General features: G+C 37.7%; 1 protein-coding gene across 3 annotated transcripts; it reads left to right on the plus strand.

The window, feature by feature from the left end:
• Window positions 1-1,460: 1,460 nt before the first annotated feature.
• Window positions 1,461-27,519, plus strand: st14a (ST14 transmembrane serine protease matriptase a). 3 transcript variants are annotated; one of them, XM_026914114.3, is made up of 20 exons: window positions 1,461-1,552; window positions 1,731-1,921; window positions 5,796-5,955; window positions 9,131-9,261; window positions 9,361-9,431; window positions 13,269-13,438; window positions 13,539-13,568; window positions 13,682-13,916; window positions 17,252-17,397; window positions 20,025-20,128; window positions 20,217-20,314; window positions 22,163-22,296; window positions 22,420-22,524; window positions 22,940-23,047; window positions 23,161-23,277; window positions 23,502-23,621; window positions 24,544-24,727; window positions 25,022-25,290; window positions 25,526-25,662; window positions 25,784-27,519. In XM_026914114.3, the coding sequence occupies exons 2-20, from the start codon at window positions 1,877-1,879 to the stop codon at window positions 25,943-25,945; spliced, it is 2,526 nt and encodes an 841-aa protein (XP_026769915.1). In that variant the 5' UTR covers window positions 1,461-1,552; window positions 1,731-1,876; the 3' UTR covers window positions 25,946-27,519. The 3 variants fall into 3 exon arrangements, with proteins under 3 accessions (XP_026769915.1, XP_026769914.1, XP_026769916.1); XM_026914113.3 differs by lacking the exon at window positions 1,461-1,552 and having other exon boundaries at window positions 1,559-1,921; XM_026914115.3 differs by lacking the exon at window positions 1,461-1,552 and having other exon boundaries at window positions 1,559-1,921; window positions 20,028-20,128.

Genomic DNA, 27,519 nt, shown 5'->3' on the forward strand with positions numbered 1-27,519 from the left:
TCTCCATCTATTGTATTTTACGACTGTCCCAATTAACCTGAACCATGTTTGGTATACTTGAAAATGATTCAATTATAAACATATCTACACGATTTAAACTTTCTTTATGCTTATTTTGTTACCCCTTGTGTAGTCTTAACATTATGTCTACTCCCTTTGTCCTAAGGGTCAAAAATGACCCGCCTTCACTAACTCCTTAAGATAAAGAGGCTTCATTGAATTTTAAACCCCAAATCTATTTTTCGTGAAGAAACAATCTGTCATTGATCAGAAACTTTGTGAATATCTGGGTTTTCCCTCTTCACAGTGTAGAAAGACTGCATTTAAGCAGTGGACACTACTCTTTTTCTCGGATGGTAAACAGTGGCGGGTCATTTTTGACCCCTAAGACAACACAAGGGTTTACACTAGTATATCTTATGTACATATGCATCATAAACATGGAAGATAATCATAACAATTGTAGAACCTTTTTTTTTTTTTTTATGAAGTTTTTGGGGTTACCTTTATATTGACCACGCCCCCTTATATGATGTCACATATAAGTCCTTGTGTTACTACATGTACTGAAATACTGTTTTGCACAAGTCAATATTGCACATGTTACTATACTATTGTTTTGCACAAGTCAATATTGCACACACACATACAGATGTACATAGTCTATGTTTCTATATATATAATCTATATTTCTACTTCTGCAACATAGCTACACTTTATTATGTTTGTATGTATGTGTATATCTGTTCTTATTTTTTTACATAGTTTGCATTTGTCTTGGCATTCAATGTGAACAGCAAAGAAAGAATTTCATTGTACAGGGAAACTTGTTTTTCCTCACTGTGCACATGACAATAAACACTTTGAATCTTGAATCTCTGAACATGAATTAAGTTATGTTATGCTCTCACCGCTGCGGCCAGGTTCAGTTCCCAGCCAGGGAACCAACCTCAGCCACTGGGGTGCGTGTAGCAGTGGCTTTCAGTGCTGGTCCCAAGTCCGGATAAAACTGGGGAGTGGGGGTTGTGTCAGGAAGGGCATCCGGCGTCAAAACTGTGCCAAATCAAATACACGGACCAATGATCGCTGTGGCGCCCCCTAACGGGAGCAGCCCTAAGAGGAACACCATTTCTGTCACTGCAAGGGCTTAGTTACATAGGTTTTGGTTGTCATTTATCAGGCCAAAAAAAAATAAATGATGTTAAGTTTAACTGTACCAGTGTATCAGAGGTACACTCACAAAGAATTTTTTTTTATCACTTTTACACTCTCTTCAATAATCCGGAAAATACCGTTTTAAATCACCTGTTATGAGCCACTTTGACGCGACAGAAACCTGTGTGAGGTTTCTTTACTGATCTGTAGCTTTGGGTGTAAAGGGAAGCGATGAGTATGAAGTTATTCACTCGCATCAAAACCGACTTCCTGAAGCGTGACGTTTATCTTTAACTTCTACTCGTCTACTTGGGCGCGACCCTGAGACAGGTGAGTATCGCTCTTGGGGACACGCCCATTGTAACCTGAATCCGGAAGTATTTTTTCTCTCACACAGGTAGATGACATATTCCGGGTGTTTTCGAAGACAAATCTTAATTTGTCGTGCTCATTCCATATCTTTAAACGAAATAGCTCTTGATTTTACAGTGTATAGTTTTGGTTATTCGTATTTGCGTCGTTTATCTTTAACCACTGCGTTTTCACTGAAATTTTGTTTGCTTGGGGCCATATAGGATACTCGTTTCACCCACTGTCGACAACTTTAAGTAAGACTGGTTTGAGGACTGGTTTTACTCTACCTGAATTGTTCCAAAAGGAGTGAAATCAGAGGAGCAAGGCGGGAAACAAGAAGCACAAATCGGCAGTTCTCCTTAAAGTCATGGACCCAATGGATGCAGGAATGCGTTACACTCCGAAGTCTTCGGTAGGCCTTTCTCTAACCTGTTTCCCCCGTTTGATGGAGGATTACACCTGTGTTTATCCTGTTCGTGTTACGCAACTGTCGTTCGTTTTAGGCTTAGCTAAAATAGCAATCTACGTAGTTGTCTGCCCGAAAGTCTGGTAGATAATAAAAGTAGCTACATGGGATTATTACTATTCTACTCTTTCTCTTCTCCCAGCCTGTTTCTGAGTTTCAAACTACAAATCAGTTTATTTGGGATCATTTTCTACAAGTGATCTGTAAATGCCAGACTTGATCATGTTTATAAATTTAAGAAAAAAAAATATCAGACTAATACTATTTTTAAATACTATTTAAATCTATACTATTTTTTAACATTACTATGGTCTATCAGAAATACTGAAAACTCAGATTAGAGCCCCTAACTCTGCTGATCTTCCAGAAACAAATGAAATTAGTTTCAGTGTGTTCTTAATTCTTCACCCGTTGTTATGCTTTGGAAATGAAGGGCCAGTGTTTCACTGAAAGAGGTTGATCATTAAGCTAACACACATATTATAAATAAGCCAACACTGTGTTCGAAGGACATTTTTGAAAGAAGCGTTAAACTGGTGTTAAATTTCTTATTTGATAATCTGTCCACCACATTATTCTTAAAAAGGGAAATGGTCCAAATGCTGGAGTTGTTCTTTTCGTTCATTATCAGATTACATCCTTTATTTTTAGGAAAATATTTACCTTTTGTTATTGAGGTGCTAAGAGTGGTAAAGTTGACTCTAGTTCTGTGTTTTTTAATATTAGTAATAAACTTCAGTAGTGCATACCAGTGAGATTTCATATATATATATATATATATATATATATATATATATATATATATATATATATATATAATTATACATAATGTGTGTGTATGACATTATTTTATTGAACGTTTGTGATATTTCATCACAGTATTAATATTTTTCACTTTGAGCATAGAAATCTTAATGTAATAAGAATTCTGTGAAGGATCAAATCGATCACATTCTGGTCTTTTTATGTGATCCTGGTATTGCTGTTAAGTTTCTGACATGAGAAGAATGCAGTGAGGACTCCAACTGGTTAACCTTAACAAGCTAAAGGCTATTCTCCTCCTCCTATGTGAATGACTGGAATTATAGGCTGGAATTACAAAATGGACTCTGCCCCTGAAGGATAAAATTCTGAACTCAGTTTGCTATTCTCAGTGGATTCTGTCTGCATCATAGTCTTTGCCTAATGGAATACTGAGATCTGACATGTACGTGAGCGTTTACAATGGCGCATACACTAGTGACATTTGGAATGTGTCTCTTCAGTATGTTAGGGAAGCGTGTCTTGGCGTGTATTTCTTCAGACAGTTAACGTGTCTCTTAAGTTATTAGGCAAGCATGTTTTATCATGTGTTCCTGCATACAGGTTTCAGTCCTCAAAAACCGTCTTGGTGCTATTGTTAGACCAGCAATGTTTTACTGAAACAACAGTACATATGAAACCATGCACCTTAGTTTTTTTTTTTTTTTTCCTCATTCAGCAGAGGCACATTGCTTTGGCTGTGTATTTTAGTGCACAGTGGGGGCAGGCCTGGTCCTGTGCACAGAGATAATTAAAAGCAATTAGCATGAAGATGTGAGTGAGTGGGTTAGTTTCCATAACTTCCTCAGTTCTGTTTAAAAATGATTTATGGGTTTTAGAAATTTTAGAAAAGTTCAACCTTAATAAAGTGGTTAGTTATGGTCATGTCAGTTTAGTCAAAGTGAATGAACTGGGTAATGGCCTAATCTAATTTATGACAAAAGCTTGTGTCATTATGTGTAGCCATTAATGCCTGATTACAAATTTTACACTCAAATCACTTGGAATGTAGTACTGTCATCAAAAAGCTTTTTATTTATGACCTCCCCTGCCCTGAAGGTGTTTAGTAGATATTTCTTCGAGGTGCATCTGTACCATTTGTCACTGTGAGGTTTTGGTCAGGAGTGGATTGATCAAACACTTTAGATAAGCAAAAATGTTTATTAGATCAGTGACTTACCCTTTTAAATGTTTGACTCTCAGTTTCTGTGCGGTGATCATGCCCACTGTTCGACCCTTGAGGATAGCCTTTCTATATATGACTTATGACTATGCTATGCAGTGCTGAGGACCATGCCTGTTATTCTGTATACATGACACATTTCACCTTCGGGAGTGAACCATTCATAATTTTCAAATACAATGATCAGTTTGGTTAATTAAACATATTAGTTGAAGCAATTTGGGTCAGTTTGAAAAATTAAGTTATGTTTTCAGGGTAGAAAGGATTGAAAATGTAGGATTGGGAACAAAGAATATCACTAAGACATCTGTTTGTTAATATGGCCTAGCACATCAATTGCTGGTTGATGTAGCATTTTTGGGTAAACAAACAAACACAAGATAACAGAAACTCAGCACGTTGATGTCATGATGTCATTTTAGTGTGTTAGATTGCCAAATGCCAAACTTGGAAAGTACGGCTGACTCATAGTTTCAGTACCTTTGATTACATCTGTATCTTTCCAGATCTATTCCTAGTAGTATTTTAATTATATACAGGCATGTCTGTAAGTATTTGGAGAGTGACACAATTTTTGTGATTTTTGCCTCTGTACACCATCACAGTGGATTTGAAATGATGCAAACAAGATGTGATTGAAGTGTAGAATTTCAGCTTTAATTCTAGAGGTTAAAAAATATTTCATAAACTGTTTAGTAATCACAGCCGTTTTTACAGAGCCCCTCCATTTTCACAGGCTCAAAAGTAGTTGGACAAAATGGACAAATTATAAATATTATAATTATAAATATCTTACTACTTACTATTATATTATTGACAGCAACTTGAGTGAAAAGTAGAATCTTTTAAATATTTACATGAATTATAGAGTTTCTTAGTATTTTGTATGTCCCCTTTTTTGCATTGATGGCACTGTGCACTTGAGCTGACATGGACTTCACAAAACCTTATGAAACCTTATGATGATTTTAGATCAAATCCACCCAAGTATCATCTGAACACATGCTTCAATAGAAGAGATAAGGCATGAGTAGTTTAAATTACATTTAAATAGGGATCTAGAAATAGTGCAGAATCTTGAATATTAGATATTGAACATTTACTTTCTTTTAAAATGTTTTAAATATTTTCAAAATTCCAAAACCTTCTGTTTATTTCCAATTTTCAATGAAAAGAAAAATCCCAGGTTTTTAAGGTCTTAGACTTTTGGACCCCACTGTACATATCTGTATATATGTACGGGATATGTATGCATGCAGGAATGACAGAGTGGCACCTTTGTTTTTACATGTGAATCATGAATGTTGCTTTGTGTTCGTGCATTTTGTGCATACATCTAAATCATGGTGCTTGTGGAGCAGTACACAGATCATGTCTGGTTTAATAAAATATATTAAAATGAGCTCTACTGTCCTTTCATTTAACTGCCTACCATCATGCGGCGGCGAATGGCTTTTTACCCATTTAGGGACACGAGTTTTGCCAGTGAAGCTTGTTAAGATTAGACCTTGTCATATTTTCCTGTTTAGATTTGTTATACCAACTCAAAGGACATTGTATTGGCTTTTGAATGTACCCATGTGTAAGTAATGAATATTATAAATATTTATTAATTTGGTAAAAAGACAGCTTGCCTACCTTTTTGTAGGACTAGACCTAGCCAGAAGAGGAGCTGACATAAGCTCAAAAGACAAAATCAGAAAAAAGAAATACAGAAAGCTCTTAACTGAAAAAACAACATTGGGGAAAATTCATCACAGTACCTATAGATAACAGTAAGAAGGTTATTATGAAATGTGATGGCAGCATTTGATTCTTTGTTGCTTGCTTGTTTAGGACAAGGACTGGGACCAAGCAGTCACATTTCTGCCAGCAACAGATTCCAAAAAGCTGGAGAAGAAGAAGCGTCCAGGGAAGATTGGTGCCATTATTGGCATAGTCATCTTTGCAGCTGTTGTGGCTTTGATGACAGGACTTCTTGTGTGGCATTTTCACTGTGAGTTCTTGTTTTGTGCAGTTTCCCCATCCACATAATTCATTATTCATTTAAATGTCATCCACACAATGTACTAGGCATGAAATTACACTTTGGTCCAAATGCCCATAGTCACTGTTAGGGCAAATAGGGATGTTAACAAACAATCTGTAACATGTCTGAAAAAAGTTGGTAAATGGTAAATCCTCACTTTGGAAGTACCACATACAGTCATAGGAAAAAGAAAGTACACCCTCCTTCCATTCTACGTTTTTATTTATCAGGGCCTAAATTACACGATTTTCAAAATGTTCTAATCGAGATGTACATGTTTATATGTGCATATTTAATTTTTTTAAATTAAAACATCTATAAATGCTATTTAAAAGTTTAAACCAATATGAAGGGAAGACACAGCCTTCTTAACCTGATAAATGCCTCCTACAGCCCGCGCTACATTCAAATACTGCATGCTTAGATTAAAAAACTGCCAAGATAAACAGGCAGCACTTTGCTGAGGACTGAGCTCATAGCAAAGAAAGGTTAAAATGTCACTTCAGAGATATAGAATTGGTACAGGTTTGAAAAGTAAGATGAAAAAGTTTTTGTAAAATATAATGCCTCATTACATCCTAAGCGGTAATTCGCCGGTCGGAATTACGTCATTTTCAACCTCGGCACGTTTGACAGACAAAGTGGGAAAATTGACGCCCTAATGTGAGTGATGTATAGGTTCTTTTTCAAACAGCGAACTGTATAGTCAGTGTTTTAGATTTAACAAATGAATATGTCTGTATGTTGATTAATCTAAAGCTAATACTTGTATATATAGAATAACTCGTTTAAAGGTAAGAAGTTTTACTTTGATTATTTCTGATGCTGTGCGCAACCATGCTGATTTGACGTCACTCCATAAACGGGGAAGGAAACTTGGATTTGAGAAGAATACCCCAAGCTGACTTCAGTTACGGTGGCATTTCATGTCACGAACGGTCCCCGTTTACTCTGTCGAGAAAGAAGGATTCACCAAGTTGTGCAAAAACCACAACAGTGCCATCTATAGCAAATAGTGCAAACAGTGTTTTTTTTTTTTTTTTTTTTTTTAAATATCCTTTCTTTAAACATTCTTTATTTAAAAGAACCATTGTTTGCACTATTTGCTATAGATGGTGCTGTTACTATATTTGCACATCTGCATTTTCCAAAGTCCATTATAATAAATAAAAAAACTTTGAAAAATTATGCAATTTATTTATAATTGCATTATGTAAGACCAAAAAAAAAATTGAATTTGTAATCAAGAATCATTCATAAAGTAACAATTGTGTAGTCCTCACCAACTTCTATAAACAAATAACCTCAGATGACCAAAAAAACCCAAAAAAGATTTCAATATGTAGTCATTTCTTCCCAAAAAGTAAACCAACCTTCAGAAACCAAGTGGGAAAAATAAGTTCTTTCTAAAAATAAGTACCCTTTCTACTTCCACAATCATTAAGCGAGTAATTAGCAGCCAGGAGTTACTAATGAAATGCACATGGTTTTTTAGTCAGCAAGAAGTGTGACTACCTCTATAAAAGCATCTCATCATGGATAACAGCTCATCAGCTGAAACTTAATAGCAGCAAAACTGAACTGTTGTTCATCCCAGGTGATTCATCCCCATCTCAGGATTTTGCAGTCTCCCTGGACAACTCTCTGATCTCGCCTTCGGTTACTGTACGCAACCTTGGGGTAGCCATGGACAGTCAACTGTCCTTTTCCTCTCACATTGCTAATCTGACATGCTGATCATGCCGATTTCTCCTTTTATAACATCAGAAGAATTCATCCATTTCTTTCCACAAAGGCCGCACTGGTGCTTGTTCAGTCCCTTGTCATTTCAAAACTGGACTGCTGCAACTCACTCCTGGCAGGTCTGCCTCTGAGCGCCATTCGTCCTCTGCAACTGATCCAGAATGCAGCTGCATGACTGGTTTTCAACCTTCTTAAGTTCTCCCACACCACCCCATTGCTACGCTCCCTCCACTGGCTTCCTATAGCTGCCCGCATCAGATTTAAAACACTGATGTTTGCCTACAAAGCCACAAACGGACCAGCACCCACTTATCTCAAAGCACTTATCACATCCCGCATGGCACCGTGCTCCCTCCGATCCTCTAGCACTGCTTGACTGGTCCCACCATCTGTCAGGGTACAAGGAAGGCATGCATCGAGACTCTTCTCTGTTCTGGCACCTAGGTGGTGGAATGAACTTCCCCTAATCACAAATGTTCTGGAACAATATCTTTTGGAGTAATGAGACCAAGGTGGAGATATTTGGTCATCATGCCTAGCGCCGTGTTTGGCAAAAACCAAACACAGCATATCACTACAAAAACCTCGTACCAACAGTCAAGCATGGTGGGGGATGTTGATTTGGGGAGTGATTACTGTTTTGCAGTCACAGGATCTGTACTCATTGAGACAAAGATGAACTCTACTTTGTACCAGAATATGCTTTAGACAAATATCGGGGCATCTGTCCAGCAGCTTAACCTGGGCTGAAATTGGATCCTGCAACAGGACCATGATCCGAAGCACACCAGCAAATCGACATCTGAATGGCTAAAGAAGAAAAGTTGTTGGAATGGTCAAGTCAAATTTCAAACCTCAACCCCACTCAGGTTCTGTGGCAAGATCTTATATAGAGAGCTGTGCATAAATGAATGCCCTCAACATCAATGAACTGAAGCAATGCTGTGAAGAATAGTTTGCCAGTATTTTTCCAAAACGGTGTGAGAGACTGATGAACTCCTACAGAAAACCTTTACTTCAAGTTATTGTTTGCTAAAGGTGATTCTACATGTTACTGAATTATAAGGTGTACTTATTTTTCCAACCTGGTTTCTGAATGTTGGCTTAGTTTTTGGGAAAAATCACTACATATTGAAATCTGTTGTGCTTTTTTGTTGTCACCTGAGATTATTTGTTTGTATATAGAAGTTGGTGAGTACCACACAATTGTAATTTAGGCCCTGAAAAATAAAAACATAGAACTTAATGAGGGTATACTTTCTTTTCCCTGTGATTGTAAGAAGTGAATACATTTGATTCTGTTCATTTCATTTATAGGGAACAACCTTAAATTCTGACAACTGTTGAGATGTTTAGCAACAATTGTTAAAAGATTTAACATCTATGTGTGAACTTTTAGTCCGAAAGGACACCAAGGTGAAAAAGATGTATGCCGGCTCTATGAACATCACAAATGAAGTCTTTAAGGATGCTTATGAGAACCCCAATAGTACAGAGTTTCAGGCCCTGGCCAAGCAGGTAGTAGCTCAGGTAAGACCTATTGTCAGAACACATGGCTAAATCAGCCTCAGTTTGCTTATTGTTTGCTATATTGGAAATATTTGTGTCCTAATATTGTTCATTTTTTAGTTAAGAGAACTCTACTCCAGGATCCCTCAGCTGTCTAAATATTATGTTGATTCTACAGTGCAAGCCTTCAGGTACTGTCATTATTCTGTGAACTTGACTATACTGTAAAGAGAAAATTAACATATACATGTTTCCCCACTGTACTTTTTGTCCTGGTCATACAATGCGAATTCAGAGGAACCACCTTTCAAAGAACATATTGTTAAGTCTGATAACAATGAGTCTGCTGCTACAGTGTTAAAAAAAAAACCATTTGCATTGTTCTTTAATCACAGCCACTGAGGTACACATATTTGGCAGTGTAATTGGGTTATTTGTTTCATTATTGGGTTAACAACCCAACAGGTTCTATTAGATATTCCGGTCTCATGGTGGCGTTTTTAATGGACAGAACTTTCTGAGCTGATATCATTCTGAGCTGATATCCAGCCTGCTTTCCTTTCCATAAACATAGCTATATCTCCCAACTTGTTGGCTGTTTGCAGGTAATTAATGGTAAATCTCAGTTGGTTCCTTGAAGTTAGTTGATGTTATTTTTGTTAGCTTATTAGCTTGCTTACTGTAGTTATAGTGTGTAGCTATGTCCTGAAATAAGCTCACAGACATTGCCCAGTTAAGATAAAATTTAAAATGAATGTATTTTCACAAATAATATATTTTCGGTTAGCTGCTGTAAATTGTACTAATGTGATGGTAATTGAGATAGAAAACTAGAAAATTTGTGATGGTTTGTTAAGCATTTGAAAATGGGTCTTAGAAATATATATATATTTTTTATATGCACGCACACACACATATACATACGTACATACATAAACATACGTACGTACATACATATATATATATATATATATATATATATATATATATATATATATATATACATAAAAAAATGTGTGTGTGGATGTATGCGTATATGTATATATATGTATATGTATATATATGTATATGTGTGTGTGTGTGTGTGTGTGTGTATATATATACAGAGGTATAGAGGTATGGACTCTACAAGACCTCTGAAGGTGTGCTGTGGTATCTGAAAATCTGAAAAGACATTAGCATCAGATCCTTTAAGTCCTGTAGGTTGCGAGGTGGGGCCTCCGTGTATCGGACTTGTTTGTCCAGCACATCCCAGAGATGCTCAATCGGATTGAGAGCTGGGGAATTTAGAGGCACTCTTTGTCATGTATCTCAAACCATTCCTGAACAATTTTTGCAGTGTGGCAGGGTGCATTATCCTACTGAAGGAGTGTGCAGTACTTGGTCTGCAACAATGTTTAGGTAGGTGGTATGTGTCAAAGTAACATCCACATGAATGCCAGGACCCAAGGTTTCCCAGTAGAACATTGCCCAGAGCATCACACTGCCTCCGCCAGCTTGCCTTCTTCCCATGGTGCATCCTGGTGCCATCAGTCTGCGGCTTACTCCGCCCCATACGCAGCAAGCTGTGGTGCACTGTGTGTTCTGACACCTTTCTATCATAGCCAGCATTAACTTTTTCAGCAATATGTGCTACAATAGCTCTTCTGTAGGATCGGAACACACAGGCTAGCCTTCGCTCTACACATATCAGTGAGCCTTGAGCGCTCATGACCCTATCGCCAGTTCACCAGTTGTCCTTCTTTGGACTAATTTTGGTAGGTACTAAACACTGCATACCAGGAAGACCCCACAAGACCTGCCATTTTGGAGATGCTCTGACCCAGTCGTCTAGCCATCACAATTTGGCGCATGTCACATTGCCCATTTTTCCTACTTCCAACACATCAACTTCGAGAACTGACTGTTCACTTGCTGCCTAATGTATCCCAACCCTTTGAGAGGTGCCATTGTAACGAGATAATCAAGGTTATTCACTTAACCTGTCAGTGGTTTTAATGTTATGGCTGATTTGTGTTTGTGTGTGTGTATGTTTGTGTGTGTATATGTATGTGTGTGTATATATATATATATATATATATATATATATATATATATATATATATATATATATATATATATATATATATACACACACATACATACACACAGTCAGGTACAGAAGTATTTGAACAATGACAGAGTTTTTGTGATTTTGCCTTTATACACCTCCACAATGGATTTGAAATAAAACAATCAAGATGTGATTGAAGTGTAGACTTTCAGCTTTATTTTAAGAGGTTCCACAAAAATATGGCATTTACCATTTAGGAATTACAGCCATTTTAAGCAAAGTACTTCCAGGGGCTCAAAGGTATTTGGACAATAGATTGACAAGAAGTTAATTGACCAGGTGCAGTCCATTCCCTCATTACTTCAAGACAAATGAAGCAGATAAAAGGTCTGGAGTTGATATCAGGTATTGAGTTGGCATTTGGCAGCTGTTCGACTGGAGCTACCAATATAAAGCCCAAGGAGATCTCAATGCAAGTGAAAGAGGCCATCATTAGGCTGAAAAAACATATAAGAGAGATAACCTTAGGTGTGGCCAAATCAACAGTTGGGTACATTCTTAAAAAGAAAGAAAGCACTGGTGAGCTCAACTACATCGAAAGTCCTGGAAGACCACGGAAGACAACTAAAGTGAATGATCGCAGAATCCTTTCTTTGGTGAAGAAAAACCCTTTCACAACATCAACAGAAGTCAAGAATACTCTGGAGAAGGTAGGCGTATCATTGTCAAAATCTACAATCAAGAGACGCCTTCATGAATGTAAATACAGAGGGTTTACAACAAGGTGCAAACCACTGGTAACATTCAAGAACAGGAAAGCCAGATTAGACTTTGCCAGAAAACATCTAAAAAAAGCCTCCCATGTTCTGGAATACGATTCTTCGGACTAATGAATCCAAGATTAACTTGTACCAGAATGATGGGAAGAGAAAAGTATGGTGAAAGAAAGGAACAGCTCATGATCCAAAGTATACCACATCATGTATGGCTGCCAGTGGAACGGGCTCACTGGTGTTTATTGATGATGTGACTGCTGACAGAAGTAGCAAGATGAATTCTGAGGTGTATAGGGCTATACTCTCTGCTCACCTTCAGCCAAATGCTACAAAACAGAGAGGACGCTGCTTCACAGTGCAGGTGGATAATGACCCTAAACATACTGCGAAAGCAACTCAAGACTTTTTGAAGGCAAAGAAATGGAATATTCTTCAACGGCCAAGTCAGTCACCCGATCTCAACTCAATAGAGCATGGGTTCAATTGAGCTTGGGTTCACTTACTGAAGACCAGACTGAAGGCAGAAAGACCCACAAACGAGTAGCAACTGGAGGTGGCTGCAGTGAAGGCCTGGCAAAGCATCTCCACGGAGGAAACTCAGAATTTGAGTTTTGAGAACATGGGCTCCAGACTTCAGGCACTCATTGACTGCAAAGGATTTTCTTCCAAGTATTAAAGTTATGGTTATATTTACAATTACTTCACTTTGTCCAAATACCTTTGAGCCCCTGAAAATGGAGGTACCTTGTTGAAAATGGCTGTAATTCCTAAATGGTAAATGCCATATTTTTGTGGAACCTCTTAAAATAAAGCTGGAAGTCTACACTTCGATCACATCTTGATTGTTTTATTTCAAATCCATTGTGGAGGTGTATAAAGGCAAACTCACACAAACTCCGTCATTGTCCAAATACTTCTGGACCAACTGTGTGTGTAATATATATATATATGTATGTATGTATGTATGTGTGTATATATATATATATATATATATATATATATATATATATATATATATATATATATATATATATCACTAATCACTAATGCACTGAGTTAAAAATAACTCAATATTGGGAAGGTGCTATATCAACATTTAGTAGTTACTAGTTTTTAATCCAACATTTTTTGTGGGTAAAACCTATTGCATATTATTTAAATTTGTATAATACCTTTGTCTTTCTTCCCTCTATCTCCAGTGAAGGCAGTGTAATAGCATATTATCTGTCAGAGTTCCATGTTCCAGCGTCACAGGAAACTGCTGTGGATAACGCCATGAAGACCACGGATGAAATGTTAAACAAGCACAAGGAGCGGCGTCTAAAAGACCCAACAGGAAATCTGATGTTTAGTAGAATAGATACTTCAGGTACATAATGATTGCATGGTTCTATGCATTATTTTAAACCATATCACATTTTTGTCATCTTACCATCTCATTTCCTCTTTGGATCTTTTTCTGTTTATAGCTTTAGATTCACGGATGTTTGGAAAACCTTGTAAGTTGTACTTATGTGATTTTTAAAAAAAAAAAATTTTTTTTAATGGAAATCATAGCTATCTGTATGTGGGCTATATGTACAGAATGATACGAAGTTATGTGTCTCTACAGCGTATTACAAGTATGCTGTGCACACCAGGCCTAATGAAGTCATTGATATCATGTCACCTGGGTTTCCTAACTACCCATACCCACAAAATACGTTTGCGCAGTGGCAGTTACGAGCTGACCCTGGCCACGTCATCAAGCTGGAATTCACTACTTTCAATATGGAGGAAAACTGCAAGAATGACTTCATGAAAGTGTATGACTCGCTGGTGGCAGTTGAGAGCCGGCTCATGGCTGAGTAAGTTTGAAGTGCTTCTTTTCTTTTTCTTTTTCTTTTTTTTAAGAATAGATTTTAAAATGTTGGATAGGATGTAAATGGTCATTAATATACATGTATATCTTGTTTATAATACATCCCATCATGAAATCTGAAAGAAAACATATCTGCATATGTTCAAACTATTCTACCCATTAGTCATGAATATACTGTAGCACATCTGATGAGCATTTGACAGTTGCAGTAGTTGTCCTTATTTAATTCTGCAGTAGGACACTTTTGTAGATTTAGAGCCCTCTTGGCAAATAGTGACCAGTTGTGCTGCACTGATTAATCTAATGGTCTCTAGTGGCAAGTCAAAAAATTATTTAAGGAGTATTTAATGATCAAAGTCATTAAGTGCAAAAACTAAACGATTAGCAATAATAATTATAAGCAATAATTGAGTCAGTGGAGAACCTAATGCGTTTGTTTATATGTAAAAGGAATAAAAATCTAGCTACAAGTATAGTTCACATAACTGCCAGAAGATGGTTCAGTTCAATTTGTAGCTAGATTGGTACTTGTACTTGCTGCACATATTGCATGAATTTTAAAACGAGAACTTTCATTTCATAGACTAATCATTCATTTGAGAACCTGTTAACATTTAACCCATCAAGTTATCATACAAACTAGTGACTTTTTTCACCAATGTATCATGAATGAATGTTTTCTGATAGGGCAGGATAAATAGATGGATAGATAGATTGATCTATCGATCTATCACTTTATTCATCCGGGAGGGAAAGTCATCTATTACAGCAGCACAGAGAGTTAGAACTATACTAAAAGTAATTTAACATTATAAATGGAACAAAATAAAAATAAATATATATTAAAAAAGAAAAAAGAAAAGGAACAACTACAGTGTAAGAGTGCAGTGGGGTGGCCAATTCTTTTGTTTTTGCTATTAACTGAAGACATTTGAGATCAAAAGATGAATATGAGACGATAGATCAGATCTTTTATTTCCTGATTTTTACATCTAGATGTGTTAAACATCTTGGAATATGGCATCTTTGGTGGGAGATCACTCAATTTTTATGTGAGCAGAAGTACTGGAACAGATAGTATTAAAGTAAATAACACTTAATATTTGGTTGCATATTCCTTGCTTGCAATAACTGCATCATGCCCGTAATGCATTGACATCTCTAAACTATTGCATTCTTCTTTTGTGATGCTTTTTCAGGCTTGTACCATAGCTTCCTTCAGTTGTTGGTTTTTTTTTGGCGTTTCTCCCTTCAGTCTCCTCTTCAGGAGATGAAATGCATGCTCAATTGAGTCTGGTGATTGACTTAGCCAGTCTAAAACCTTTCACTTTTTCCCCTGGTGGAGTCCTTTTTGTGTTGGCAGTGTGTTTGGGTCATTGTCTTGCTGCATAATGAAGTTCCTCCCAATCAGATTGGATGCATTTCTTTGAAAATTGGCAGACATAATGTTTCTGTAGACTTCCGATTTTCACTAAATCCTTTCTTTCTCCACACTTTGGCCTCTCAATCACTTTGGTAGTGGTTAATCTTGGTTCCAGAACTTTTCTGACTCTTCTCTGTAATTCTTTGTGAATTCCATTCTGGCCTTCTGATTCTTACTAATGATGAGTGGCTTGAATCTTGTGGTATAGCCTCTATTTTTCTGCTTTTAAAAACTTCTTCAAACAGTGTGATACCTTCACCCGTGCCCTGTGGAGGTTGTTGGTGATATCAGTGAGTGTTATTTTGGGGTTTTTCTTCAAAGCTCTCACAATGTTTTTCATCAACTGCTGTTGTTTTCTTGGTCGACCTAGTCAATGTCTAGTTGCTAGTATACCAGTGGTTTCCTTCTTTTTCAGGACATTTCAAATTGTTGCATTGGCTATGCCCAAAGTTTGTGCAGTTTCCATCAATTTTCCCCCTCTTTTCTCAGCTTCAAAATGGCTTGCTTTTCTCCCATGGACAGTTCTCTGGTCTTAATAATGGTTTATCCTTTTTAACAACAAACACAGTCTTCACAGGCAAAACCCAGGACTCAAACCAAGAGTAGACATTCAAACCTATTAATTGTTTAAACAATCAATCTAAGAGGGCACACCTGGGCAACAAGAAACACCTGTCAGTCACATGTTCCAATATTTTTTAACACTTGAAAAATGGGTGGGTTCAAACAAAAGGTGCCATATTCTAATTCGTTTAACACATCTTGATGTAAATATCAGGAAAAGAAAGCTGTGTTAACAGTTGATGTTTTATTGCATGTCTTCATTTTATGCACACATTTTTGTGGCTTTCTCTAACTTAGCTTTTCAGTTTACATTTTCCCTATTTACTTATTTTCCCCGGACCTTGACTGACTGCCCTGCTGAATGTTTTTCTGTCATTTCCTCTCTCTAGCAACACCTGCATACATCTGGGCATGTTTCATGAAAAGTAGACATATATTAAGATAAATTGGGGGCATGTTCTATTTACAGTATGCAACATGTAAATAAGATGCTCATGGGGAAGAGCTTGCATCCATTCACCTTTGCTTAAGGTTGCAGGTTTGTTTAAGACATGTTAAGAGCTGTTGACATGTTGTTGGAGACATGTTAAGAGCTATTGACATTGTTACTCACAGCATTATTGTAGACGACTCCATATTGTGCATGTTTTTCTTTCATATGTGCCTATCATTAACAGTGACTACATACAGCTTCAGTTTACCATTGGGCACATATATTGGACAAATGTGTTAATCTGAGAACTCCAAATAACAAAGTATAGCACACAAAGCCAATTCTCAAATGCATACAAAGAATTAACCAGATTAGTCCATTTGGAATTTCCAGCTAGTAATGTTAGCCAGCTACTTTGCTAATGCTGTGTGTCTTTTTTGCTCCCAGCAGGTATGAACACCTGGTAGTTTGCTATCTGACATAGAATCATGGCCTGAAAAAAGAGCCAAGTCAGCACATATTTAAAGATATGGCATGTGTGCGTGTATGCATGCATTGGTTAGCTCATTTTACAATTTTTTTTATAATACATTGTAATACAAGGTGTCCCAAAAGTCTCCATACATAGGGGACTATGTTTGCCAGCACCACGTCAGTTGTACCTTTGTCAGTGGATGTTCGTGGATGTCCACTTCTCAGTTGGTCCGCAACACTTCCAGTCTTTTAGAATTTAATAACTTTGGCAAGAGTGTCGGGTGTGATCTGCTTGCCATGTTTCCTGTTAACGTCCATTGCAACCTTGCAACAACTTCCTGATCCTGATTCCTGTTGATATTAACATTAAGATAACATTGATGTAATATTTTGATATTTGGATCATATTGCCTTCTTTGTCTAATAGGAAATGTGGACACTACTCTCCCAATAACCCTCTCAGCTTCATCTCCTCTGGAAATGTGATGCTGGTGATTCTGGTGACCAATGAACTAGGGGACTATCCTGGTTTCAGAGCACAAGTGTCTCAGGTGTCTGGGGGCAGTACTAGAGGTATGAATGAGGACTGTTTTTATGGAGCCATCAGTAGGTTGGCCTGTACATTTCACTTATTGTCATGTTATGCATATTTCATTATCATATGCTAATGGGATTTAGATCCCTAATCAGCAAGCCAGAGGTTACAGTGTCTAGGAAAAACTCCCTGAGACAACATGTGGAAGAAACCTTGAGAGGAGCCACACTGAAAAAGGAACCCATCCTCTTCTAGGTGACAATGGATAGTGCAGTTATGAGTCATTACTCATCCACAACTGTATACTATAGAGTCAAACAATACTGAGTGTGATGAAAGGATCCTCATTCAGGCTACTTAAAAAGAACAACCAAATTCTGCCACAGATAGTTAATAACGATACCTATCTGAGGTGAAAGGTTTATAAATGATTGATTCCGCAACATTGTCTTCCTCACCTAGTCACATACAATATACAGACACCTAGTATATAGTATACAGTATAGACACCTGGCCATCACACCCATATATGGGCATTCCCCAAACTGTTGCCACAACGTTGGAAGCACAAAATTGTTTAGAATGTCTTTGTATGCTATAGCATTAAGATTTGGGGCCCAAACCTTTTCCAGCATGACAATGCCCCTCTGCACAAAGTGAGGTCCATAAAGACATGGTTTACCAAGGTTGGTGTGGAAGAAGTCAAGTGGCCTGTACAGAGCCCTGACTTCAACCCCACTGAACACCTTTAGGATGACTGTATGCCAGGCCTTCTTGTATGACATTACTGCCCAACCTCACTAATTCTCTGTGGCTGAATGGGCACAAATTCCCACTGTCATGTTCCAGATTCTGGTGGAAATTATTTCCAGAAGAGTGGAGGCTGTTACAGCAGCAAAGGGTGGACTAACCCCATAATAATGCCCATGGTTTTAGAATGGGATATTCAACCACCCATATGGGTGACCTTTGGCCATATGTATGTGTATGTTACCTGTGCAGTGTGCAGTTATAATGTCACAATAATGTTATTCAGACGATTGAATATCTTAGATCCATGTATTCTGGATAATAGGAATATCTTTACTGTTTACAATCAACAATGCAATGGAAAAAAAAAAAAATCAACTTTTTAACTTTTAGGGGGATCTGTCATTGTGTGACTATCATTAAGTAATATTGCTTGAAAAGATATAAAAGGCCATTTTCTTTAAAAACCCCTCTCTTTAAGCTTGATAGTATGTAATAACTAATTATTACGCAGGATAGTAGTAAAGTTAGACATTATCAAATTCATCACATTCGCAAATTAGCACCCTCCATATATTATACTACCTCCCCAGGGATTTTTAGACTGATAGTACTCTTAGTCTGTGACCTAGTGAACCAGTATCATAATGTGCTTGTTGATAGAGACTTCAAAGCACTTCTTTAAGTTGCTCTGGATAAGGGCATATTCCAAATGCAATAAATGTAAATGTAAATATCATCGGACTGTTATATGACCTATATGAGTGCATCATGTATGAATTGGCTTGTACACCACGGGTAGTGTAATATATACATATATGTAACACATAATCTTTTGCATTGTGTAATGTCACAAGCAATTTCACCTGTCTTCAGATAAAACGTTGATAGTAAACATTATGTCAGTCCAAAGAACAATGCTGATTCTTTGCAGTAAAGTGCAAGGCTGAAGGTTAATGAAGAACTTTGGAAATTAGTATTAACCAAAAGAATCTTAAACTCCTCTTGTATTTTGTCACAGAAATAAGCTCCAAAATGTCCCACTATACTGTGCACATTCTGAGTCAGGCATTTTAGACATTCTGAGTCAGGCAAGCTCATAAGAAATTTTTTCATAATGATTTTTATAAGCTTTACGAATTTCCAAATCCTATTTTACAATGAAGTTCCCATGCAGTCATTGTGTGAGTTATGTTTTACACAAACATCTGGAATGACTCATTAGAATTTTTGTAGCTTGTCAGGTTACAGACAGACAGACACCTTTCTCACACACACACACACACCCACACACACACACACACATACACACACACACTTTACTTACTTACTTACAGTAATGATAATTTGCTAAGTAGATAATTTGCTAAGGGAGCAATGAAATAGTGGTTTTAACTCTCACAAACTTTATTTCACTGAACATATACCAAGGTCTTGACTGATGACAATGTTAAGCTGACAGAATAACTTGATTCAAGACAGAGACACAAACACAGAAGCATAACTTTCATTTCATTTTGAAGACATTCAGAGGAATAAGTATATAGATATGTATATAGATATGTGAGCCTATAACAACCAATTGCCCCATGTGGGATTAATAAAGTATTAAACAAACAAACAAATGCCTGTTACATAATGCTCATTAAATGCAATATAAAATATTCAAATATTGTTCGAATCTAGGTTTGAATGAGGTTTGAGCAGGAAGGCCATACGGCTTATTACCAGTGGGTGACAGTAGGATGATTATCAACAAGCATTACCGAGTTAAGGAAGGAGAAGCCAAGACTCTAGCAGCGTTTTCCCACAATATAAAGTCAGTTTTTGCCAAAACAAATGCCTTCAAAAATGTCTTCTCATGAATCTGATTTAAGACCATATTCCCCTCTCTCTTGTCTCTGCCTGCCTATAGCAGTGTCATGTGGTGGAACTCTGACAGGAACTTCTGGGAGCTTTACATCACCAAATTATCCGAAATATTATCCACCGCTTATGAGGTGTGAATGGAAGATCCAGGTTAGACAGCCTCTTGTATTGAAAGTAATATCTAAATACTCCCATAACTGCATATAATAATATTGTTGTGTGAATTTGTGTCTTGAAGGTGCCATCTAATATGCATGTGAAGCTGGTCTTCTCTAAATTCATGATGTCCCTCGGTGGGAACTGTTTGAACGATTATGTCCAGGTCAATAATGAAAAGTGAGTGACCAGGCCGTTTGATGGATTTGTTTTAAGTTTCTAAAAGTGTGTGTGTACGTGTGCGCGTGTATGTGCGTGTGCGCGTGTGCGTGTGCGCGTGCGTGTGCGCGTGTGTGTGCGTGTGTGTGCGTGTGTGCGCGTGTGCGCGCGTGTGTGCGTGTGCGCGTGTGTGTGCTCGCTTGTGTACAAGCCCCAGAAATATTGTCAACTTTCATGAAAATAAGCAAAATAATTGTGTAAAATAAATTAAAAACTCGCACAAAATAGAAACTACTTTTTTTTAGCTACTTTTTCTAACAAAAATCATTCTGAGTATGAGCTCAAAGTGCAGACATTCAGCTTTTACATCCAAATCAGGTGAACAATATACTAATATAGTACTGTTTATATACCCTGCCCTCCCTTTTTTTAAGGGTCCAAAAGTAATTGGACAGTTGGCTGCTAAACTGTTCCATGGCCAGGTGTGTTATTGTGTTATTCCCTTACAAGTTCACTTACAAGTAAGCAGATAAAAGGTCTAGAGTTGATTTCAAGTGTGGCATTTGCATTTGGTATCTGTTGCTGTTAAGTCTCAATATGAAGTCTAAAGAGTCCATTAGGCTGAAAAATCAAAACAAACAATCAGAAAGAAGTGTGGCCTAATCAACTATTATGGTACATTAAAAAAAAATGAAAAAGAAAGAATGCTCTGGTGAGCTCAGGAACACCAAAAGACATGTGGGGGATGAAAGATGAATTCTTTCCGTGGTGAAGAAATACCCCTTCCCTTGGCCAGATAAAGAACACCCTCCAGGAGGTAGGCGCATCTGTATCAAAAATCAAGAAAAGCCTTCACCAGAGTAAACACAAAAGGTTTACCACAAGATATAAACCTGTAAGCCTCAAAAACAGGAAGAGCAGATTAGAGTTTGCAAAAAAATAAAAAATCTAAAAAGGCCTGTACAGTTCTGGAACATCATCCTATGGACAGATGAGATAAAGATCGACTTGTACCAGAATGATGGGAAGAGAAAAGTATTGAGAAGGGAAGGAACTGCTCATGATCCAAAGCACACCACCGCATCTTATGGCATGGGCTTATATGGCTGCCATGGGAATCTTGTATTTATTGATATTGACTGCTGACAAAAGCAGCAGGATGAATTCTGAAGTGTACAGGGCTATATTATCTGCTCAGATTCAGCCAAATGCTTCAAAATTCACTGGATAGCCAAGTCTATCACCAGACATGAATCCAATTGAGCATGCATTTCACTTGTTGAAGGCAAAACTGAAAGCAAAACATCTCAAGAACAAGCAGAAACTGAATGCAGCATAGACAGTAAAGCTGTCTATGGGTTCCAGACCTCAGGCAGTCACTGACTGCAAAAAATTTGCAACCAAGTATTAAAAATGACAATTTAATTTATGATTGTTTGTCCAACTACGTTTAGTCTCTTAAAAAGGGGGAACCACAACTAAAAAATTCTTTAATTCCAACATGTTCACCTGATTTGGATGGAAATATCCTCTAATTAATGCTGAAAGGCTGCACTTTGAGGTCATATTCCTTATTTAATTACAACTCCAATATATTGTGGTAGAAAGCTAAATTAACTTTGTCAATGCCCAAATGCTTACAGACCTGACTGTATGTAAAATCGTTTTGTCAACAAAGACCTACTGGGAGGCAAAGATCATCACAGTTTCAGTATTGCACATCTTTAGTGCACCATTAGAGCATTGGGGCTGTTTTGTGCCTTGTTGTCCAGGTCCTCTTGGGAAAATCGATGCTATAATAATAAGTTGATATGTTTGATATATTGATATGCTTGATATGTTGATAGGTTTTTATATGTTTCTCCAAAGGCTTTGTGGTGAACTGCCTTCTACCACCATGCGGGCCAGCACCTCAAACCAAATGACTGTAGTTTTCCACTCTGATGCATCATATGTCGATCGAGGCTTTATTGCAAACTTCATGGCCTTTGAGCCCAGTAACCGTAAGTGCCCAGTCCTAGACTCCACCAGGACCTCATGATATATCTATGCCACATCTTCCATTGCCAAAAGTAGCTACAGCCAGCATTAGTATTAAAACACCTTGCTCCAACTTGTGTCCTCAGCATGTCCTGATAAGTTCCTGTGCAGCAATAAACGCTGTGTCAGTCCTGCCCTGCGCTGCGATGGCTGGAACGACTGTGGAGACAGTAGTGATGAGAGGAATTGCAGTATGTACTCCCAAGACACTGAACTGGAATGCATGCACACACTCAGTTGTCAGGTTTTCCATCAATCGAAGTTGCAAATGTTAATTAACAAATTTTTCATACAAGACAGAGGCAGCAGCACTCCTTCCTGGTCTAGTTTTAGTATTTGATCCGAGTCCAAAGAAATACAAAGTATTTTTAGGCTCACTCTTTACATTAATATGCTCTGTTTGCTTTGAGAAGTGAACACTACCATCAATTAAACATCCTATATTTGTTCTATTATATATAAAGGCAGTTTGACTTAGTAGCTGTAATTATACAGCCATTAAAATGTATTAGTTTATTATTGACCTAATATGAATTAGTAGTGCATAAGTAAATAGTGTGTGTGCGCATACAAATTTTTTTTAAATGTTCATTTTTACTCTTACAGACTGTAACGCTGACATGATCAGCTGTAGGAATGGTCTGTGTAAGCCAATGTTCTGGAAATGTGATGGCGTTGATGATTGTGGAGACAAAACTGATGAAATGAATTGTGGTAAGAACTGTGATCTTTAAGCACAGTTTTCCTGTATAGTAATTGTATCTTTGTATGAATTAATCTCTTGTGTCATGTCTCTCTCTCTCTCTCTCTCTCTCTCTTTCTTTCAGCTACCTGTAAAGAAGGACAGTTTACATGTGGAAATGGTGTCTGTATCTCAGAGAAACAAAGGTGTGATGGGAAAAGGGACTGTGATGACAAGTCCGACGAAGCAGACTGTGGAAGAAGTAGGTTACAGGAAAACACAAAATTTAGTATGCAGTAGCAGTCTTGGAACTCTTGCTGTATAATAAACAATACCTCATGTTCATACTAAGGTTCTCCATGATGTCATTACATCTTACATTAGATTATTTCTCTTTACAACGGTTGATACATTAATAAACCTTGTTAGTATGGTACTATTGATATGGTAATAGTGTTTATATGTCTGGCCATTTTTCCCTTTCAGGCTCTATATGTCTGGAAACTAATTTCCAGTGCAGCAATGGCCAGTGTATCACTAAGCAAAACCCAGAGTGTGATGGAGAGAAGGACTGTGCCGACGGGTCTGACGAGGACAAGTGTGATGGTAAAAAAAAAAATAATAAAAATAAATAAAAAATTGAGATTTGATATATAATATTTGATCCTCAGCCTCACCCCATTCTTTCACGTTATGCGTATTAATTTCTAGTGGTGTAACGACCAGATGTGATCGTTAATCATCATTTGTGAATTAATAGTGGGCCTACACCAGATTCTGTTGGCCACACATTGATCAAAGATACTAAATCTTTGCAGCTTCAGTGGTGTCATCAAATATTGAACTGTTGACTTAAAAGTCAAACTCGTCTCGTAGCAGATTTGGGTGTGTGTGTCTGTGTGTGTCTGTGTGTGTCTGTGTGTGTCTGTGTGTGTCTGTGTGTGTGTCTGTGTGTGTGTCTGTGTGTGTGTCTGTGTGTGTAAGTAAGTAAAGGAGGCTTCTGGAGGTAGGCAACTTTTGATAGCAATTCAGGCTTTTATTTTTCCTTTTTTATCTAGCGCAAGTTCAGCTGAGCACACTTCCCAAAATGAAACCGCACCAAAAACCAACAGACCAAACAGTTTGTCTCACATTCAAGTTTAAACTCAAATTCAAGTGTCTGTTGCGTCAGCTCTGCCAGCTCTGTCTCTCTCTCTAGTTCATAGCCTTTACTGAAAGGAAAACAACCATATAAGTAGGCTGCCAGCAATAACACACAGGTGAGGAAAAATCACTTGTTGCCTGGCAGTTCAATCCGCCTCCTCTCCCCATCTATAGCCGACATTCAACTATCCCCTTGCTGCCACACAGTGGTATCATCAAATATCAAATTCTTGCCTTATATGTCGAAATTGTATCATATCCCATCATACAGTAGCAGATTCAATGGTATCGTCAAGTATCAATTCATTTACCTTGAAATTGTATTTTTTTTGTGTGGAAGCCTGAGGTTTACGACCCTAATACTATCTCCTTGCCTCTCTTCTAGTATGTGGAATGCGTCCTTTTAAGACCTCACGTATTGTGGGTGGGCAGGATGCAACGGAGGGGGAGTGGCCATGGCAGGTCAGCCTTCATATCAAAAACTCTGCACATGTGTGTGGAGCATCAATCATCAGTGACCGCTGGTTAGTAACTGCTGCTCACTGCGTACAAGACGAACCCAAAATTAGGTAAATATTGCAGTTTTTATGCTTCTTATCTACCAGTGTGATTAGTGCAACTGAAAAACCTAGGTTCCAGTTTACAATAAATACTTTTACTGGTTATCTGGTTATTTTCTATGTTTACTGGTTATCTGGTTATTTTCTATATCCCTAAACTCCTTAAGATTATGTACAAAAGAGATTTTTGTATAGACCAAATAAATAAATAAACATTTGTCTTCCAAATCTTTCAGCAGTCCAAAAACTGTGTGTGTGTGTGTGTGTGTGTGTGTGTGTGTGTGTGTGTGTGTGTATGAACAGGCTCTCTCAGCCAAGCTCATGGGAGGTATATCTGGGGCTCCATACACAAAAGCAGATGGATAAAGCAGAAAAGCGTTACATAAAGAGGATCATTGCTCACCCCAATTACAATGAATATACCTTTGATTATGACATAGCTCTCATGGAACTGGACAGAGCTGTCACTTTCAGAGACACCATCCGGCCCGTCTGTTTGCCATCCTCCTCTTATGTCTTCCCTGTGGGCAAAACGGTGTGGATCACCGGCTGGGGGGCCACCAGAGAAGGAGGTGGGTTCCGCAGTTTAATTGGTGTTTAATGCTTATGATGTGAACTGTTCATCACTAACTCTAATCAGTGTAGTTGGTCAGCCAGAGGACTTATGTACATCACAAAAGCTCAGCGTTTTTAAGAAAGCGTGAGCAAGCAAAATGTTTCTCTGGAAGGACTTGATAAATATTTAAGTGTAATAAATATTAAAGTAAGTGTGTGCGCGTGTGTGTGTGTGCGCGCGTGTATGTACAGGCTCTGGTGCAACAGTGCTGCAGAAAGCAGAAGTTCGCATCATTAACAGCACAGTATGTGATACCCTGATGAATGGGCAGATCACTTCTCGCATGACGTGTGCTGGAGTTCTAGCAGGAGGGGTGGATGCCTGTCAGGTGTAGATTCTTTCTTTTTTTTTTTTTTTTTTCCCTCTGAATTTTTCAACTTCTAGTCATCTGACCCTACAGAGACTAATGCTCATATTACATATTCATATTATATTTTTTTTTCCCCCAGGGTGACTCAGGTGGTCCTCTGTCCAGCTCTAATGACGCTGGGCGAATGTTTCTGGCAGGCGTGGTGAGCTGGGGCGATGGATGTGCCCGTAGAAACAAACCTGGAATTTACACCACTGTCCCCAAATTCCGTGCCTGGATTAAAGAGCAAACAGGAGTATAATTGCGGAGGGAAAAAAAAGACTGTGGGTATTTTAGGAGAACAGAGTTACCAGGACTTCAGTGAAGCACATCGATCATATAATGTTATTTGTTCTGTTTATGTGCCTGAGAGGACAAATGGAGAAAGAACTAACAAGCTGTTTAGAGATGTTTGATATTGAGGCTGTCTCTGAAATTAGGTCAGTGTTGTATTTGACCCACAGCATGATGAGCCTGTGTCTATGAAACCGGGTTTTTTAATCTTCCCTGCCCCAAAATGTATATAACAGTCTCTTTGTTAGTTTAAATGTTATACAGCATAGAGAACTGTTTTAAATTTGTATATTTAATGAAGTGAAGTACCAGGCTATGTTTTTACTGTAAATAGATTTCTAATTTCTTCTTTTAAATGTGTTTCATAATAATGAATTGCTTGGAAAACACTACTATTTGATGTGCGCTTTGTAGATATTAACAGTTCATAGGTAGGATTATATAGTATAATTTCTTTATTTCTAACACTCTGGGATCCCTAAATACACAAAATACACACTAAAATGTGAATAGTGATTTTTCTTCTTTCTGTCTCATTCTGTTTTTTGTTTGTTTATTTGTTTTTATAAATGATTTATAACCAGAACAATACTGGCCTAATGTTCTTTAAAAGTTGGATTAATGTGCCATTTTTGGGTGATTTGTGATTTTAAGAAATGTGTTCACTTGTTTAGTTTTTGTTTGTTTTATTTTAATATAATTTTCTTTTATTTATCATTAATTTCTTCAGGTTCTAATTCTAAATGCCAAAATTACTGTTTTTCTTAAAATGTACTTGCTTTGCACAAGTATTTTAAAACCATGTACCGTAATAAATGAAGCATTGTCCTTTTATTTGTTCTGAAATTTGATTGGGAACACCTGAGTCAGGGGTGTCCAATCTTATCCACAAAGGGCCAGTGTGGGTGTACGTTTTCATTCCAATTAAGCAAGAGCCACACCTGCTTGGTTGGAAAGAAAACTAGCATCCACACTAGCCCTTTCCGGAGGATTGGACACCCTGTCCTAAGTCCTAAGGCAGATGTGGCTGCAGGCTTTCATTCTAGCCAAACAGGCGGCACACTTGATCGTTGATTGGAGCCCAAGATGAACTGATTAAACAACTGGAAACAGGTGTGACTCCTTCCTGGTTGGAATGAAAGCCTGCAGCCACACCAGCCCTTTGTGGACAAGGGAAGAAGACTCCTGTCCTATGGCATAAAAACACTGCATCTGGATATGCAAGACAACCTTCTTCTTCTTCTTCTTCTTTTTTTAAACTCTATTGGATCTCTAGATCTTGATCAGACTTGGTAGATGTACCACAAGGATACAGGAGATTTCAGCATTTCAAAGACCTCTCTTTGGACAGTTGTCATAAAATTTGTCAGCACGATATCAGACAAGATGAGCTATACTTTGTAAATGCAATAATCACCAGGGGCAGTGTAAAACACCCTGAAGTGTGTATGCACACTCATTCTGAGTTCTTTCATCAAAGTCATGTAGTGATGTATCATGCAGTATATGCAATAAATGCTGTCATACAGCAATCATACCCTT

Source organism: Pangasianodon hypophthalmus, chromosome 6 (genome assembly GCF_027358585.1).
Source record: "Pangasianodon hypophthalmus isolate fPanHyp1 chromosome 6, fPanHyp1.pri, whole genome shotgun sequence".
In the NCBI taxonomy this organism is placed as follows: domain Eukaryota; kingdom Metazoa; phylum Chordata; class Actinopteri; order Siluriformes; family Pangasiidae; genus Pangasianodon; species Pangasianodon hypophthalmus.

What these genes read in the sequence shown, in the direction of transcription:
- st14a (XM_026914114.3), top strand. Translation starts at nt 1,877, where the DNA reads ATGGACCCAATGGATGCAGGAATGCGTTACACTCCGAAGTCTTCG. An exon ending in CCAAGCAGGTAGTAGCTCAG is followed by an intron (nt 9,262 to 9,360) that starts GTAAGACCTATT and finishes TTCATTTTTTAG; the next exon opens with TTAAGAGAACTCTACTCCAG. An exon ending in ACGGATGTTTGGAAAACCTT is followed by an intron (nt 13,569 to 13,681) that starts GTAAGTTGTACT and finishes GTGTCTCTACAG; the next exon opens with CGTATTACAAGTATGCTGTG.